Raw genomic sequence first — 12,902 nt, forward strand, 5'->3', positions numbered from 1 at the left:
CAGACTTCCCCAACAACAATAGACCCTCTGCGCAAATAGATCCCCTCCAGCAGCAAACAGATCCCCTCCAGCAACACTAGATTCCCCAGTAGCCAGCATCAATGGACCCTCCAGCAGCCAGCAACATAGACCCCCTACCTCAACAATAAATCCCTCCCAGCAACAACTGACCCACCAGCAACATAAGACCCACCCCAGCAACAATAAATCCCCTATGAGCAACAGAAGACCTCCCCAGCAGCAATAGACCCCCTTCCTCTGCAAAAATAGATTCCCTATTAGCCAGCATCAATAGACCCTCCAGCACACCCCAGCACCCCTAGCCATTACATACATTCAGTTCTGGAGGTGCCGGAACTGCGTTCCCCCGCGTTCCCGCTGAAAAAAAGCCCTGGTGCTATCTATATGGATATAAACTCAACGGTATGTTTCTACATTGGCATGGAAGAAGTGGTTTGGAGAAGCTACACAATATCTTCAACAGTACAGAGCACATCCAGTTGAATGTGACCAACTACTACTATATATACCAAGATCTGGATAATTGAGAACCTTCACAGACATGGCCTGGACAGCAGCTTAGAAAAAAGAGATAAGAACCAGTTTGGAATGTGATAAGGTAATAAGAATAATGGATATTGAAGAGAAGTTGGATGAAGGCTCATTGGGGGTGGAAAAGATTAAGCATCAGTTGGAATACACCTATAGGAAGTCCAGTTGGAATAGAGCAGGGTCAAGGTATACTACCAGATATACGAAAACCTGGATAAATAAGACCCTTCACAGGGATGCAACATAAACTAAAAGAAAAAAGGGGAACAGAAGAAGATTTAGGTGTAACGGCTAAACTTGCACCTGGGGGGATAGTAGCTCCACAATAGCTACCCGATCTTTTATCATGTATGCACTGATTCTGAACTGATAAAAACATGTCAAGCTTAATCTCCTCTGACTTCTCAGTTATGGTAAGGATCTCCTACAAAGACTTTAGAAAACTGCTACAGCAGTGCAGAAGCCACTTTCCAGAAAACTATGGGCATCCAAATAGTGGGACAATGCTACAGCAGTGGAGAAGCCATTTCCTAAAAAACTATGGGCATCCTAATGGTGGGACATTGCTACAGTAGTGGAGAAGCCACTTCCCAGAAAACTATGGGTATCCTAATGGTGGGGCATTACTACAGCAGTGGAGAAGCCACTTCCCAGAAAACCATGGGCATCCTAATAGTGGGACAATGCTACTGCACTAGAGAAGCCATTTCCTAAAAAACGATGGGCATCCTAATGGTGGAACATTGCTACAGTAGTGGAGAAGCCACTTCCCAGAAAACTATGGGCATCCTAATGGTGGGACATTACCATAGAAGTGGAGAAGCCACTTCCCAGAAAACTATGGGCATCCTAATGGTGGGACAATGCTACAGCACCGCAGAAGCCATTTCCTAGAAAACTATGGGCATCCTAATGGTGGGACATTACTACAGTAGTGGAGAAGCCACTTCCCAGAAAACTATGGGTATCCTAATGGTGGGACATTACTACAGCAGTGGAGAAGCCACTTCCCAGAAAACTATGGGCATCCTAATGGTGGGACATTGCTACAGTAGTGGAGAAGCCACTTCCCAGAAAACTATGGGTATCCTAATGGTGGGGCATTACTACAGCAGTGGAGAAGCCACTTCCCAGAAAACCATGGGCATCCTAATAGTGGGACAATGCTACTGCACTAGAGAAGCCATTTCCTAAAAAACGATGGGCATCCTAATGGTGGAACATTGCTACAGTATTGGAGAAGCCACTTCCCAGAAAACTATGGGCATCCTAATGGTGGGACATTACCATAGAAGTGGAGAAGCCACTTCCCAGAAAACTATGGGCATCCTAATGGTGGGACAATGCTACAGCACCGCAGAAGCCATTTCCTAGAAAACTATGGGCATCCTAATGGTGGGACATTACTACAGTAGTGGAGAAGCCACTTCCCAGAAAACTATGTGCATCCTAATGGAGGGACAATGCTACAGCACGGGAGAAGCCACTTTCTGGAAAACTATGGGCATCCTAATGGCGAGACATTGCCACAGCAGTGGAAAAGCCACTTCCCAGAAAACTATGGACATTCTAATGGTGGGATATTGCTACAGCAGTGGAGAAGCCACTTCCCAGAAAACCATGGGCATCCTAATAGTGGGACATTGCTACAGCATTGGAGAAGCCACTTCCCATAAAACTATGGACTACCTAATTGTGGAACACTACTAAAGCACTGGAGAAGCCACTTCTTAGAAAATTATGGGCATCCTAATGGCGGGACACTACTACAAAAGTGGAGAAGCCTCTTCCCAGAAAACTATGGACATCCTAATGGTGGGACACTACTACAGCACTGGAGAAGCCACTTCTTAGAAAACTATTGACATCCTAATGGCGGGGCACTACTACAGCAGTGGAGAAATCTCTTTACAGAAAACTTTGGACATCCTAATTGTGGGACATTGCTACTGCACTAGAGAAGCCACTTCCCATAAAACTATGGACTACCTAATTGTGGAACACTACTAAAGCACTGGAGAAGCCACTTCTTAGAAAATTATGGGGATCCTAATGGCGGGACACTACTACAAAAGTGGAGAAGCCTCTTCCCAGAAAACTATTGACATCCTAATGGCGGGACACTACCACAGCAGTGGAGAAGCCTCTTTCCAGAAAACTATGAACATCCTAATGGTGGGACACTACTACAGCACTGGAGAAGCCACTTCCCAGAAAACTATGAACATCCTAATGGCGGGACACTACTACAGCACTGGAGAAGTCATTTCTTAGAAAACTATGGGCATCCTTATTGTGGGACACTACTAAAGCACTGGACTAGCCACTTCTTCGAAAAATATGGGCACCCTAATGGCGGGACCCTGCTACAACAGTGGAGAAGCCACTTCCCATGAACCATGGCTAGAACAGCCTGGCCTTTGTCTCCTCACCTGCTGGTTCTGGTATGCCGTCACTGTCGTGAACACAGTTTCGGGAAAGCTGAAGGTCTTCACTCCTTCTCCGGTCGGAACAGGCTTGGTGGGAGACAGCTCGCTGCTGAAGTCTTTGCGGATTACGTGGACTCGGGGCTGATACTTGTGCATGGAGTGCAGGATTATCTGTAACCACATACACGGAGTCATGGCATTACTCCCTGTATCCAAACACAGACCAGTGGAGGATTAAGAGGCATGCAGTGTTCGCAAGGAACGCAAAACGCTAATAAGAAACGTCATACGAAGGCAGCCATTAGATATCAATGTGTTCTGTGGATGTGTGCGATCTACAGAGATAGAACCTTCCTATCAAAGTTTAATGGGTAAAGCTGAACTCCAGGTAGACAGTAAAGAATATTAAAACCCAAAAAAACAATAATGTTTTGTATCGCAGCATAAATTTTTAACCAATTTTTTTTTTTCTTCACACAGATATATGCTGGTTGTATATATAGTTGTTTGGCCAAAGTTCAGGCTTTAGTGTCTCTGCAGTTGCACCGAGTTTTGTCTATGCAATTGCTTTAAATAGCAATTATCTGTGTAACACCCAAGCAACCAATCAGGCAAGAAACAGAACTGTTATTAAGGAAAGGAGTGTAAGCGACTTCTTTAAGACCTCATCATTATTTTTCTATATAAAAAAAAAAACTGATATAAAAGACACAAATTACCCACTTGACCTCCGGAAGGTTTTACTCCCTTTACGCCCAGAGCATTTTTTTTGCTCTTCAGCACTGTGCTACTTTAACTGACAATTGACCGATGCAACATTGTACCGGAATGAAATTTATATAATTCTTTCACAAAAATATCAAATCTTTTGGTATTTGATCATCACTGGGTTTTTTAATTATTTTTCTATATAAATAAAAAATAAAAAATTACCAAATATTTTGATAAAACGTGTTTGAAAACATTATCTGTTATAAATAAATAAATATAAACCAGTTATACATTTTGCAAACAAATAATCTTTCTTCATAAATTTAGGCCAAAATAATGTCTTCTGCTACATGTCTTTGGTAAGAAACTAACCCAAATCAGCATATACTGTATATATATATAGATATACATATCTATATATATATCTATATCGATATATCTATATCTATATATGTATATATATATATATATATATATATATATATATACAGTATCTCTCAAAAGTAAGTACATCCCTCACATTTTTGTAAATATTTTATTCTATCTTTTCATGTGACAACACTGAAGAAATGACACTTTGCTACAATGTAAAGTAGTGAGTGTACAGCTTGTATAACAGTGTAAATTTGCTGTCCCCTCAAAATAACTCAACACACAGCCATTAATGTCTAAACTGCTGGCAACTAAAGTGAGTACACCCCTAAGTGAAAATGTCCAAATTGGGCCTAAAATGTCAATATTTTTTATGGCCCCCAATTATTTTCCAGCACTGCCTTAACCCTCTTGGGCATGGAGTTCACCAGAGCTTCACAGGTTGTCACTGGAGTCCTCTTCCACTCCTCCATGATGACATCACAGAGCTGGTGGATGTTAGAGACCTTGCGCTTCTCCACCTCCCATTTGAGGATGCCCCACAGATGCTCAATAGGGTTTAGGTCTGGAGACATGCTTGGCCTGTCCATCATCTTTACCCTCAGCTTCTTTAGTAAGGCAGTGGTTATCTTGGAGGTGTTTGGGGTCGTTATCATGTTGGAATACTGCCCTGCGGCCCAGTCTCTGAAGGGAGGGGATCATGCTCTGCTTCAGTATGTCACAGTACATGTTGGCATTCATGGTTCCCTCAATGAACTGTAGCTCCCCAGTGCAGGCAGCACTCATGCAGCCCCAGACCATGACACTCCCACCACCATGCTTGACTGTAGGGAAGACACATTTGTCTTTGTACTCCTCACCTGGTTGCCACCACACACGCTTGACACCATCTGAACCAAATAAGTTTATCTTGGTCTCATCAGACCACAGTAGATGGTTCCAGTAATCCATGTCCTTAGTCTGCTTGTCTTCAGCAAACTGTTTGCCGGTTTTCTTGTGCATCATCTTTAGAAGAGGCTTCCTTCTGGGACGACAGTCATGCAGACCAATTTTATGCAGTGTGCAGCGTATGGTCTGAGCACTGACAGGCTGACCCCCCACCCCTTCAACCTCTGCAGCAATGCTGGCAGCACTCATACGTCTATTTCCCAAAGACAACCTCTGGATATGACGCTGAGCACGTGCCCTCAACTTCTTTGGTCGACCATGGTGAGTCCTGTTCTGAGTGTAACCTGTCCTGTTAAACCGCTGTATGGTCTTGGCCACTATGCTGCAGCTCAATTTCAGGGTCTTGGCAATCTTCTTATAGCCTAGGCCATCTTTATGTAGAGCAACAATTCTTTTTTTAGATCCTTTAGAGGTCTTAGCCATGAGGTGCCATGTTGAACTTCCAGTGACCAGTATGAGAGAGTGAGAGCGATAACACCAAATTTAACACACCTACTCCCCATTCAGACCTGAGACCTTGTAACACTAACGAGTCACATGACACCAGGGAGGGAAAATGGCTAATTGGGCCCAATTTGGGTGTACTCACTTTTGTTGTCAGCGGTTTAGACATTAATGGCTGTGTGTTGAGTTATTTTGAGGGGACAGCAAATTTACACTGTTATACAAGCTGTACACTCACTACTTTACATTGTAGCAAAGTGTCATTTCTTCAGTGTTGTCACATGAAAAGATAGAATAAAATATTTACAAAAATGTGAGGGGTGTACTCAATTTTGTGAGATACTGTGTATATATATATATATATATATATATATATATATACATATGTGTGTGTGTGTATATATATATATATATATATACACACACACATATATATATATATATATACATATACATATATTTATATATATAATTTAGTCTCTGTGAAAGTTATAAAGTCTACAAACTATGGGATATATATTTTTTAAAATAGATCAATCCTGATATACTGACGGATTATCTCTCTTATCCAGCTGTTTGCCTGGAGTTCAGCTTTAGAACATGTTTTTAACCTGAAGCACTTTATATACAATTCAGGTGCCAGTGTACCATGTATTGTGTTTGAATAAATATGAAAGATACATTTTCACTTTTGCTTGATGTGTAACTCTCAAATAAATTTTCCTCCCACCCTTTTTTCACCCCCCAAGTGACATTCAGAGGTGCAGATAGGACTTACATGTCCCTGATCGTCCAGCTCATTGTTGGTGAGTTTGAGTTTATCGAAGCTGACCACCTGCCTCATCCAAGTGTCCCCAGAGGCCAAGGAGTCCGGGTGGATGTAAACTCGGGGAGGGACGGGCGAGTCAGCGTTCCCAGCCACCATCCACTTAGAGCTGTGATAGACGTACCTAGGAGGGAGACGAGAGACATTTGTTGAAGGACCTGTAGGCATTAGATGGACAATTCCTGCTGGTTCTAAAGGGTTTTGTAGCCCCTTCTATCAGCAAGTAGACACCTTTCTATCTATCTGATGGATAGATACAAGACTGTATTACCTATATCTTTTGTTGTCCACAGGTACAATGTCCATTGCAATGTAATACTGCTGGTGGGGGTCCAATCCGGAGATCTTCACCCGCATAGCTGGGAACATTCTCCTACAAGACGGGAACAAAAGCAAGGAGTGAGGGCAATTCCAACTATCCAAAAAGTACAAGACAGCGACATTTTCTGTCTCTGGTTATATAATTAATAAATATTATATATTAATTTAATATACTATTTTTAATATTCAAAGCTTGCTTTGGTTTCTACTACCAGTTAATCCCTATCATCATACTTGTGACTATCTAATGCAGCCATCTCAACCAGGGATCCATGGAACACTAGTGTTCCTCCAAAGGCTCCTAGGGTACCTTTTAGCGGTTGCCTTGTTGACCTTCAATTTGACGGTGCCTGTATAAATAGTGCCCATGTGTGAGGTCAGGTTGGATGAGAAGACCTGGCTCACCAGCAGCATTCCAATTAATCCCAAAGGCGTTCAGTAAAGTTGGGGGTCAGGGCTCTCTGGAGGACATGCAAGTTCCTCTACACCAAACTGGTCAAACCATGTCTTTATGGAGCTGGCTCTACACGTTTTGGAAGGCTTCCCACAAAATTTTGGAATGTGGGAATTTGTGTTCTTTAACCACTTGCCGTCTGCGTACGGTAATAGTACTGTGGCAAAGTGGCTTGTTATCGTCTGACGATGTAGTACTACGTCATCAGACACTCCCCTTTCTCGGCGGCACGCGCGCGTCGCCGGAGGCTCGCTCCCGCTGTATTCAGTCACAGCGGGAGTCGGGCCAGGGGAGAAGCAGCTGCGTTCGCGGCTGCTCTTCCCCGATCGTCGGGGATCTAGTAGTCACTTCCGGCTGGTGCAAGCCCCGGAATACAGCGCATGCGCACAAGACATTTTCAAGGTCCAATGAAATTTTAACTTAGCGAACAGCTGATTGAGAGGAGGAGGGGCTGAGGTGGGACGCACACCCCGCTGTGGGAAAATTGCTGTCATGGGCGAACCAAAGGTGCTGGAGACCCCAAAATTGTATCGCAGGTAGCCAAGACACTCCCCTACAGCTGATAGGGGTCTTGTGGATGAAAGGGTGCGGAGCAGTGACCCCGAGCTGTAGGGGAGCGTCTTGGCTACCTGTGATACAATTTTGGGGTCTCCAGCACCTTTGGTTCGCCCATGACAGCAATTTTCCCACGGCGGGGTGTGCGTCCCACCTCAGCCCCTCCTCCTCTCAATCAGCTGTTCACTAAGTTAGAATTTCATCGGACCTTGAAAATGTCTTGTGCGCATGCGCACCGGGGCTCGCATCAGCTGGGTTATAACGTAGCGTCACCAGAAGTGATGAGGTCCGGAATATTCATGGGTCCGACAAAATTTTAGAACACCGGAACCAGAAAGGGTCTTCACCAAACTGTTGCTTGCAAGAGCACAATTGTCTACAGTGTCTTTGTATGAGTATTAAGCAGGGCTTTTTTTCTCAGACAATAGGTGCAGGAACTTTCTGAGTCACCCCTTGTCTCCTCCCCCTACCCACGCCCTGCACGATTCCTTGGTTCCACCCCCTACCCTCCTCCCAATACTGGCCCTTTTAGAGAATACAGAACCAAGTAACATTTGTGATACTAAGTAATTTGTATGGAATTTGTTAATGAAAACAAGAAAAGCAGTTAAATAGATCCTCTGCAGCCAGCAAAAAATAGATCCCCCCTAGCAACCCCTAACAAAATACCCTTCCCCGCCAGTAAAAATAGACCCCCAGCAGCAACAGATTTCCCTGCAGGCAGCATCACTAGATCCTTCCCAGCAACAACTGACCCCCAGCAACATTAGCCCCAACCCCAACAACAGTAGATCCCCCCCACCAGCAACAATAGACCTCCTTAGCAACAATAAACCCCACCCACCCCGTATAAATACATCTCAAGCAACAATAGAACCCCCAGCATCCAGCATCAATAGACCCTGAACCCCTTCCCATTACATACATTCAATGCTGGAGGTGCCGGAACTGTTTTCCCCCGCATCCCCGCTGAAAAAAAGCCCTGGTATTAAGTATTAACAGAACCCTTCACTAGTGACACCTGAATTCAGTCACTTGGAGGGGGGGGGGGGGGTCCACATAAGGTAGTTTATATTGTTACAGCCATGGCCAAAAGTTTTGAGAATTCCACAAATATTAATTTTCACAAAGTCTGCTACCTCAGTGTTTATGATGGAATTGGCATATACTCCAGAATGATATGAAAAGTGATCAGATGAATTGCAATTAATTGCAAAGTCCCTCTGCCATGAAAATCAACCTAATCCCATAGAAAAACATTTCCACTGCATTTGTGAAGAAGGCTTCAGGGCGCCCAAGAAAGTCAAGGAAGTACCAGGACCGTCTCCTATAGATGATTGAGCTGCAGGATCCGGGCACCACCAGTGCAGAGCTTCCTCAGGAATGGCAGCAGGCAGGTGTGCGTGCGTTGGCATGCACAGTGAGAAGACTTTTGGAGGATGGCCTGGAGTCAAGAAGGGCAGCAAAGAAGCCACTTCTCTCCAGGAAAAACATCAGGGACTGACTGATATTCTGCAAAAAGTACAGGGATTGGACTGCTGAGGACAGGGGGAAAGTCATCTGAATTCCCTCTTCCAATTGTTTGGAGCATCCTGAAAAAAACTTTTCCGGAATTAATGAAAAGATGAGCATTACCAACGGTCAGGGGCAGACTGGCAAGTTTCGGCCCAGGGGGCAAGTACAAACTAAAGGCCCATGGTGCAGCGACTCTGCCCCCCTCCCACTCTCCCTCTTTCCGTCCTCCTACTGACCCCCCCCCCCCATTCCAGGCTGAAGCATTCCAGGTACTCTCTGCTCACCATCTGAATCCGGGTTTCCCAACCTGGCCAGCAGTTGCCCCACTGAAAAGTGTCTTCAGTGGGGCATGGAACCGGCCTCTGCTCGGGCAGTTTAAACCACCTAAAGGCCTGCGCTCTGTCCTTGTCTTCATCCCGCACTCAGTAGGTCAGCGGTGGGGACTTTTTACATCTCTTCACCAGGAATCCTTTAGGCATGTCTGTGGCTGAAGCTGTGCAGCCTTTTTTAAAATTCTGACAAACTCTAAGCATTAATTATGCAAGAATGGGGGGGAGGCCATCAGTCAAAATGTGGCCCAGAAGTTGTATGACAACAAGCCAGGGAAAATTGCAAAGGTCTTAAAAAAGAAGGGTCACCACTGCAAATATTGACCTTTTGCATAAACTTTATGTCATTGTCAATAAAAAGCCTTTGACACTTATGCTTGCATTTATACTTCAGTATACCATGGTAACATCCTAATAGGAGGTGTAATAGTGACCCATCGTTGGTATGAATGGGAGTAAAAGCGTCCCATCATTGGTGTCAATGGGAGGCATAGTGCCCTATTATTGGTGTCAGTGGGAGGAATAGTGCCCCCATCATTGGTGTCAGTGGGAGGAATAGTGCCCCATCATTGGTGTCAGTGGGAGGAATAGTGCCCCATCATTGGTGTCAGTGGGAGGAATAGTGTCCCATCATTGGTGTCAGAGGGAGAAATAGTGCCCCATGATTGGTGTCAGTGGGAGGAATAGTGTCCCATCATTGGTGTCAGTGGAAGGAATAGTGCCCCATGATTGGTGTCAGTGGGAGGAATAGTGTCCCATCATTGGTGTCAGTGGGAGGAATAGTGCCCCATCATTGGTGTCAGTGGGAGGAATAGTGCCCCGTCATTGGTGTCAGTGGGAGGAATAGTGTCCCATGATTGGTGTCAGAGGGAGAAATAGTGCCCCATGATTGGGGTCAGAGGGAGAAATAGTGCCCCATCATTGGTGTCAGTGGAAGGAATAGTGCCCCATCATTGGTTTCAGAGGAAGGAATAGTGCCCCATCCGTGGGATCAATTGGGCAAAGAATGTTCAATTGTTGGTGTCAGTGGAAGTAATAGTGCCCCATCATTGGTGTCAGTGGGAGGAATAGTGCCCCATCATTGGTGTCAGCTGGAGGAATAGTGCCCCATCACTGGTGTTGGTGGGAGGAATAGTGCCCCATCATTGGTGTCAGTGGGAGGAATAGTGCCCCATCATTGGTGTCAGTGGGAGGAATAGTGCCCCATCATTGGTGTCAGTGGAAGCAATAGTGCCCCAGCATTGGTGTCAGTGGGGGGGAATAGTGCTACATCATTGGTGTCAGTGGGAGGAATAGTGCCCCATCATCGGTGTCAGTGGGAGGAATAGTGTCCCATCACTGGTGTTAGTGGGCGGAATAGTGTCCCATCATTCGTGTCAGTGGGAGGAATAGTGCCCCATCATTGGTGTTAGTGGGCGGAATAGTGTCCCATCATTCGTGTCAGTGGGAGGAATAGTGCCCCATCATTGGTGTCAGTGGGAGGAATAGTGCCCCATCATTGGTGTCAGTGGGAGGAATAGTGCCCTATCATTGGTGTCAGTGGGAGAAATGGTGTCCCATCATTGGTGTCAGTGGGAGGAATAGTGCCCCATCACTGGTGTCAGTGGGAGGAATAGTGCCCCATCATTGGTGTCAGTGGGAGGAATAGTGCCCCATCATTGGTGTCAGTGGGAGGAATAGTCCCCCATCACTGATGTCAGTGGGAGGAATAGTGCCCCATCACTGGTGTCAGTGGGAGGTATAGTGCCCCATCATTGGTGTCAGTGGGAGGAATTAGTGCCCCATCATTGGTATCAGTGGGAGGAATAGTGTCCCATCATTGGTATCAGTGGGAAAAATAGTGCCCTATTATTGGTATCAGTAGGATTAATAGTGTCCCATCATTGGTAAAAAGAGAGGACTAATGACCCATTGTTTGTGTCAGTGGAAGGAACTGCACCCCAGTGTTGCTGATTGTGGAGAGAATAGCGCCCCAAGGTAGGGTTAAAAGCAAGCAGCATAGGACCACATCCAGCCCCTGGGCCACAGTTTGGAGACCACTGCTCTAAAATGTTAGATATCTGCTCAATTTTTGTTTTAGTGAAAAGCTCATCAGGATAAAAAGAGGCAAACACACAGCAATAAAAACGTAACAGAGGTTCTAACACTTCTCTATTCTATTCTATCTAAAACTACAAAAAAATGTTTCCTCTACAAACACTTTAATTATCCAGTCCTCCTAGTTACACGGTGATGCCTCCAAACCAGATCTGCAGCTCCAATCCCGGGCAGGTTAATGTGGTTACATAAACATTGTAATTTATTTCTCTCCTGTTACCTGACCTCTGACCCCGGAGGATCATTAGCCAGCCAGGCACACAATGGGGATTAGCCTCCCAGACATTCAGATAATCAACTTTCTGTTATTACAGCCATTTCTCTGCTTCCTAAACAATTGACACATTGAGACAAACTATCACTTCTCCTAAAATGTTACAAAAGAAGAAAGATACAACTTTATAAAATCACACAAATTTCCAAACGGAAAATGAAAAAGATACTTTAAAGTGGAACTATTGGCATCCCCTTAAAAAAAATGATGTTCTGCAGCATTTCAAGTGGAATTGTTTTAAGAGTTTGTAAAGTTTAGTTTTTAAAAGAAAAAAAAAATTAAAATAACAAACGTGGTTTAGATACCTGCTCTGTGCAATGGTATTACACAGAGCGGCCCCTATACTCCTCTTCTGGGGGACCCCTGCAGATGTCCTGGGCTCCTCCTCTTCTCGGTGGACCACCATAGCCAATTTCTATGGGGGGGGGGGTGCACCTGCAGATTCACTCCCAAGTCGGGGGCTGTGTGCGCTTATTGACACACACTGTGTGGCTTAGCCCCGCCCCCCTACTCAAAGGATTTAATTGACAGCCTCCCTTTACACACACATGAACTTTAATGACATCCCAGTCTTAGTCCGTAGGGTTCAATATTGAGTTGGCCCACCCTTTGCAGCTATAACAGCTTCAACTCTTCTGGGAAGGCTGTCCACAAGGTTTAGGAGTGTGTCTATGGGAATGTTTGACCATTCTTCCAGAAGAACATTTGTGAGGTCAGGCACTGATTTTTGACAAGAAGGCCTTGCTCGCAGTCTCCATTCGAATTCATCTCAAAGGTGTTCTATGGGGTTGAGTTAAGGGCTCTATGCAGGCCAGTCAAGTTCCTCCACCCCAAACTCCCAAACTTGCTTATCCATGTCTTTATGGACCTTGCTTTGTGCACTGGTCCAAATCATTTGGTGGAGAGGGGATGATGGTGTGGGGGTTGTTTTTCAGGGGTTGGGCTTGGCCCCTTAGTTTCAGTAAAGGAGAATTCTTAAGGCGTCAGCATACCAAGACATTTTGGACAATTTTATGCTCCCAACTTTGTGGGAAGAGTTTGGGGATGGCCCCTCCTGTTCCAACATGACTGCACA

The 12,902-nt window shown here is 45.0% G+C and overlaps 1 protein-coding gene across 2 annotated transcripts in view; it reads right to left on the reverse strand.

Annotated features, from left to right (window-relative positions):
- The window catches only part of TBX15 (T-box transcription factor 15), a 132,997-nt gene that overhangs the window by 23,184 nt on the left and 96,911 nt on the right, over positions 1 to 12,902 (reverse strand). For both annotated transcript variants that reach the window (XM_082246971.1, XM_082246970.1), the window contains exons 3-5: positions 6,554 to 6,655; positions 6,235 to 6,406; positions 2,985 to 3,152 (exon numbers count right to left, since the gene is read on the reverse strand). In XM_082246971.1, coding sequence (XP_082103097.1) covers positions 2,985 to 3,152; positions 6,235 to 6,406; positions 6,554 to 6,655 — 442 coding nt within the window. The remainder of the gene's footprint in view (positions 1 to 2,984; positions 3,153 to 6,234; positions 6,407 to 6,553; positions 6,656 to 12,902) is intronic.

Source organism: Pelophylax lessonae (assembly GCF_965119305.1).
Source record: "Pelophylax lessonae genome assembly, chromosome: 2".
In the NCBI taxonomy this organism is placed as follows: domain Eukaryota; kingdom Metazoa; phylum Chordata; class Amphibia; order Anura; family Ranidae; genus Pelophylax; species Pelophylax lessonae.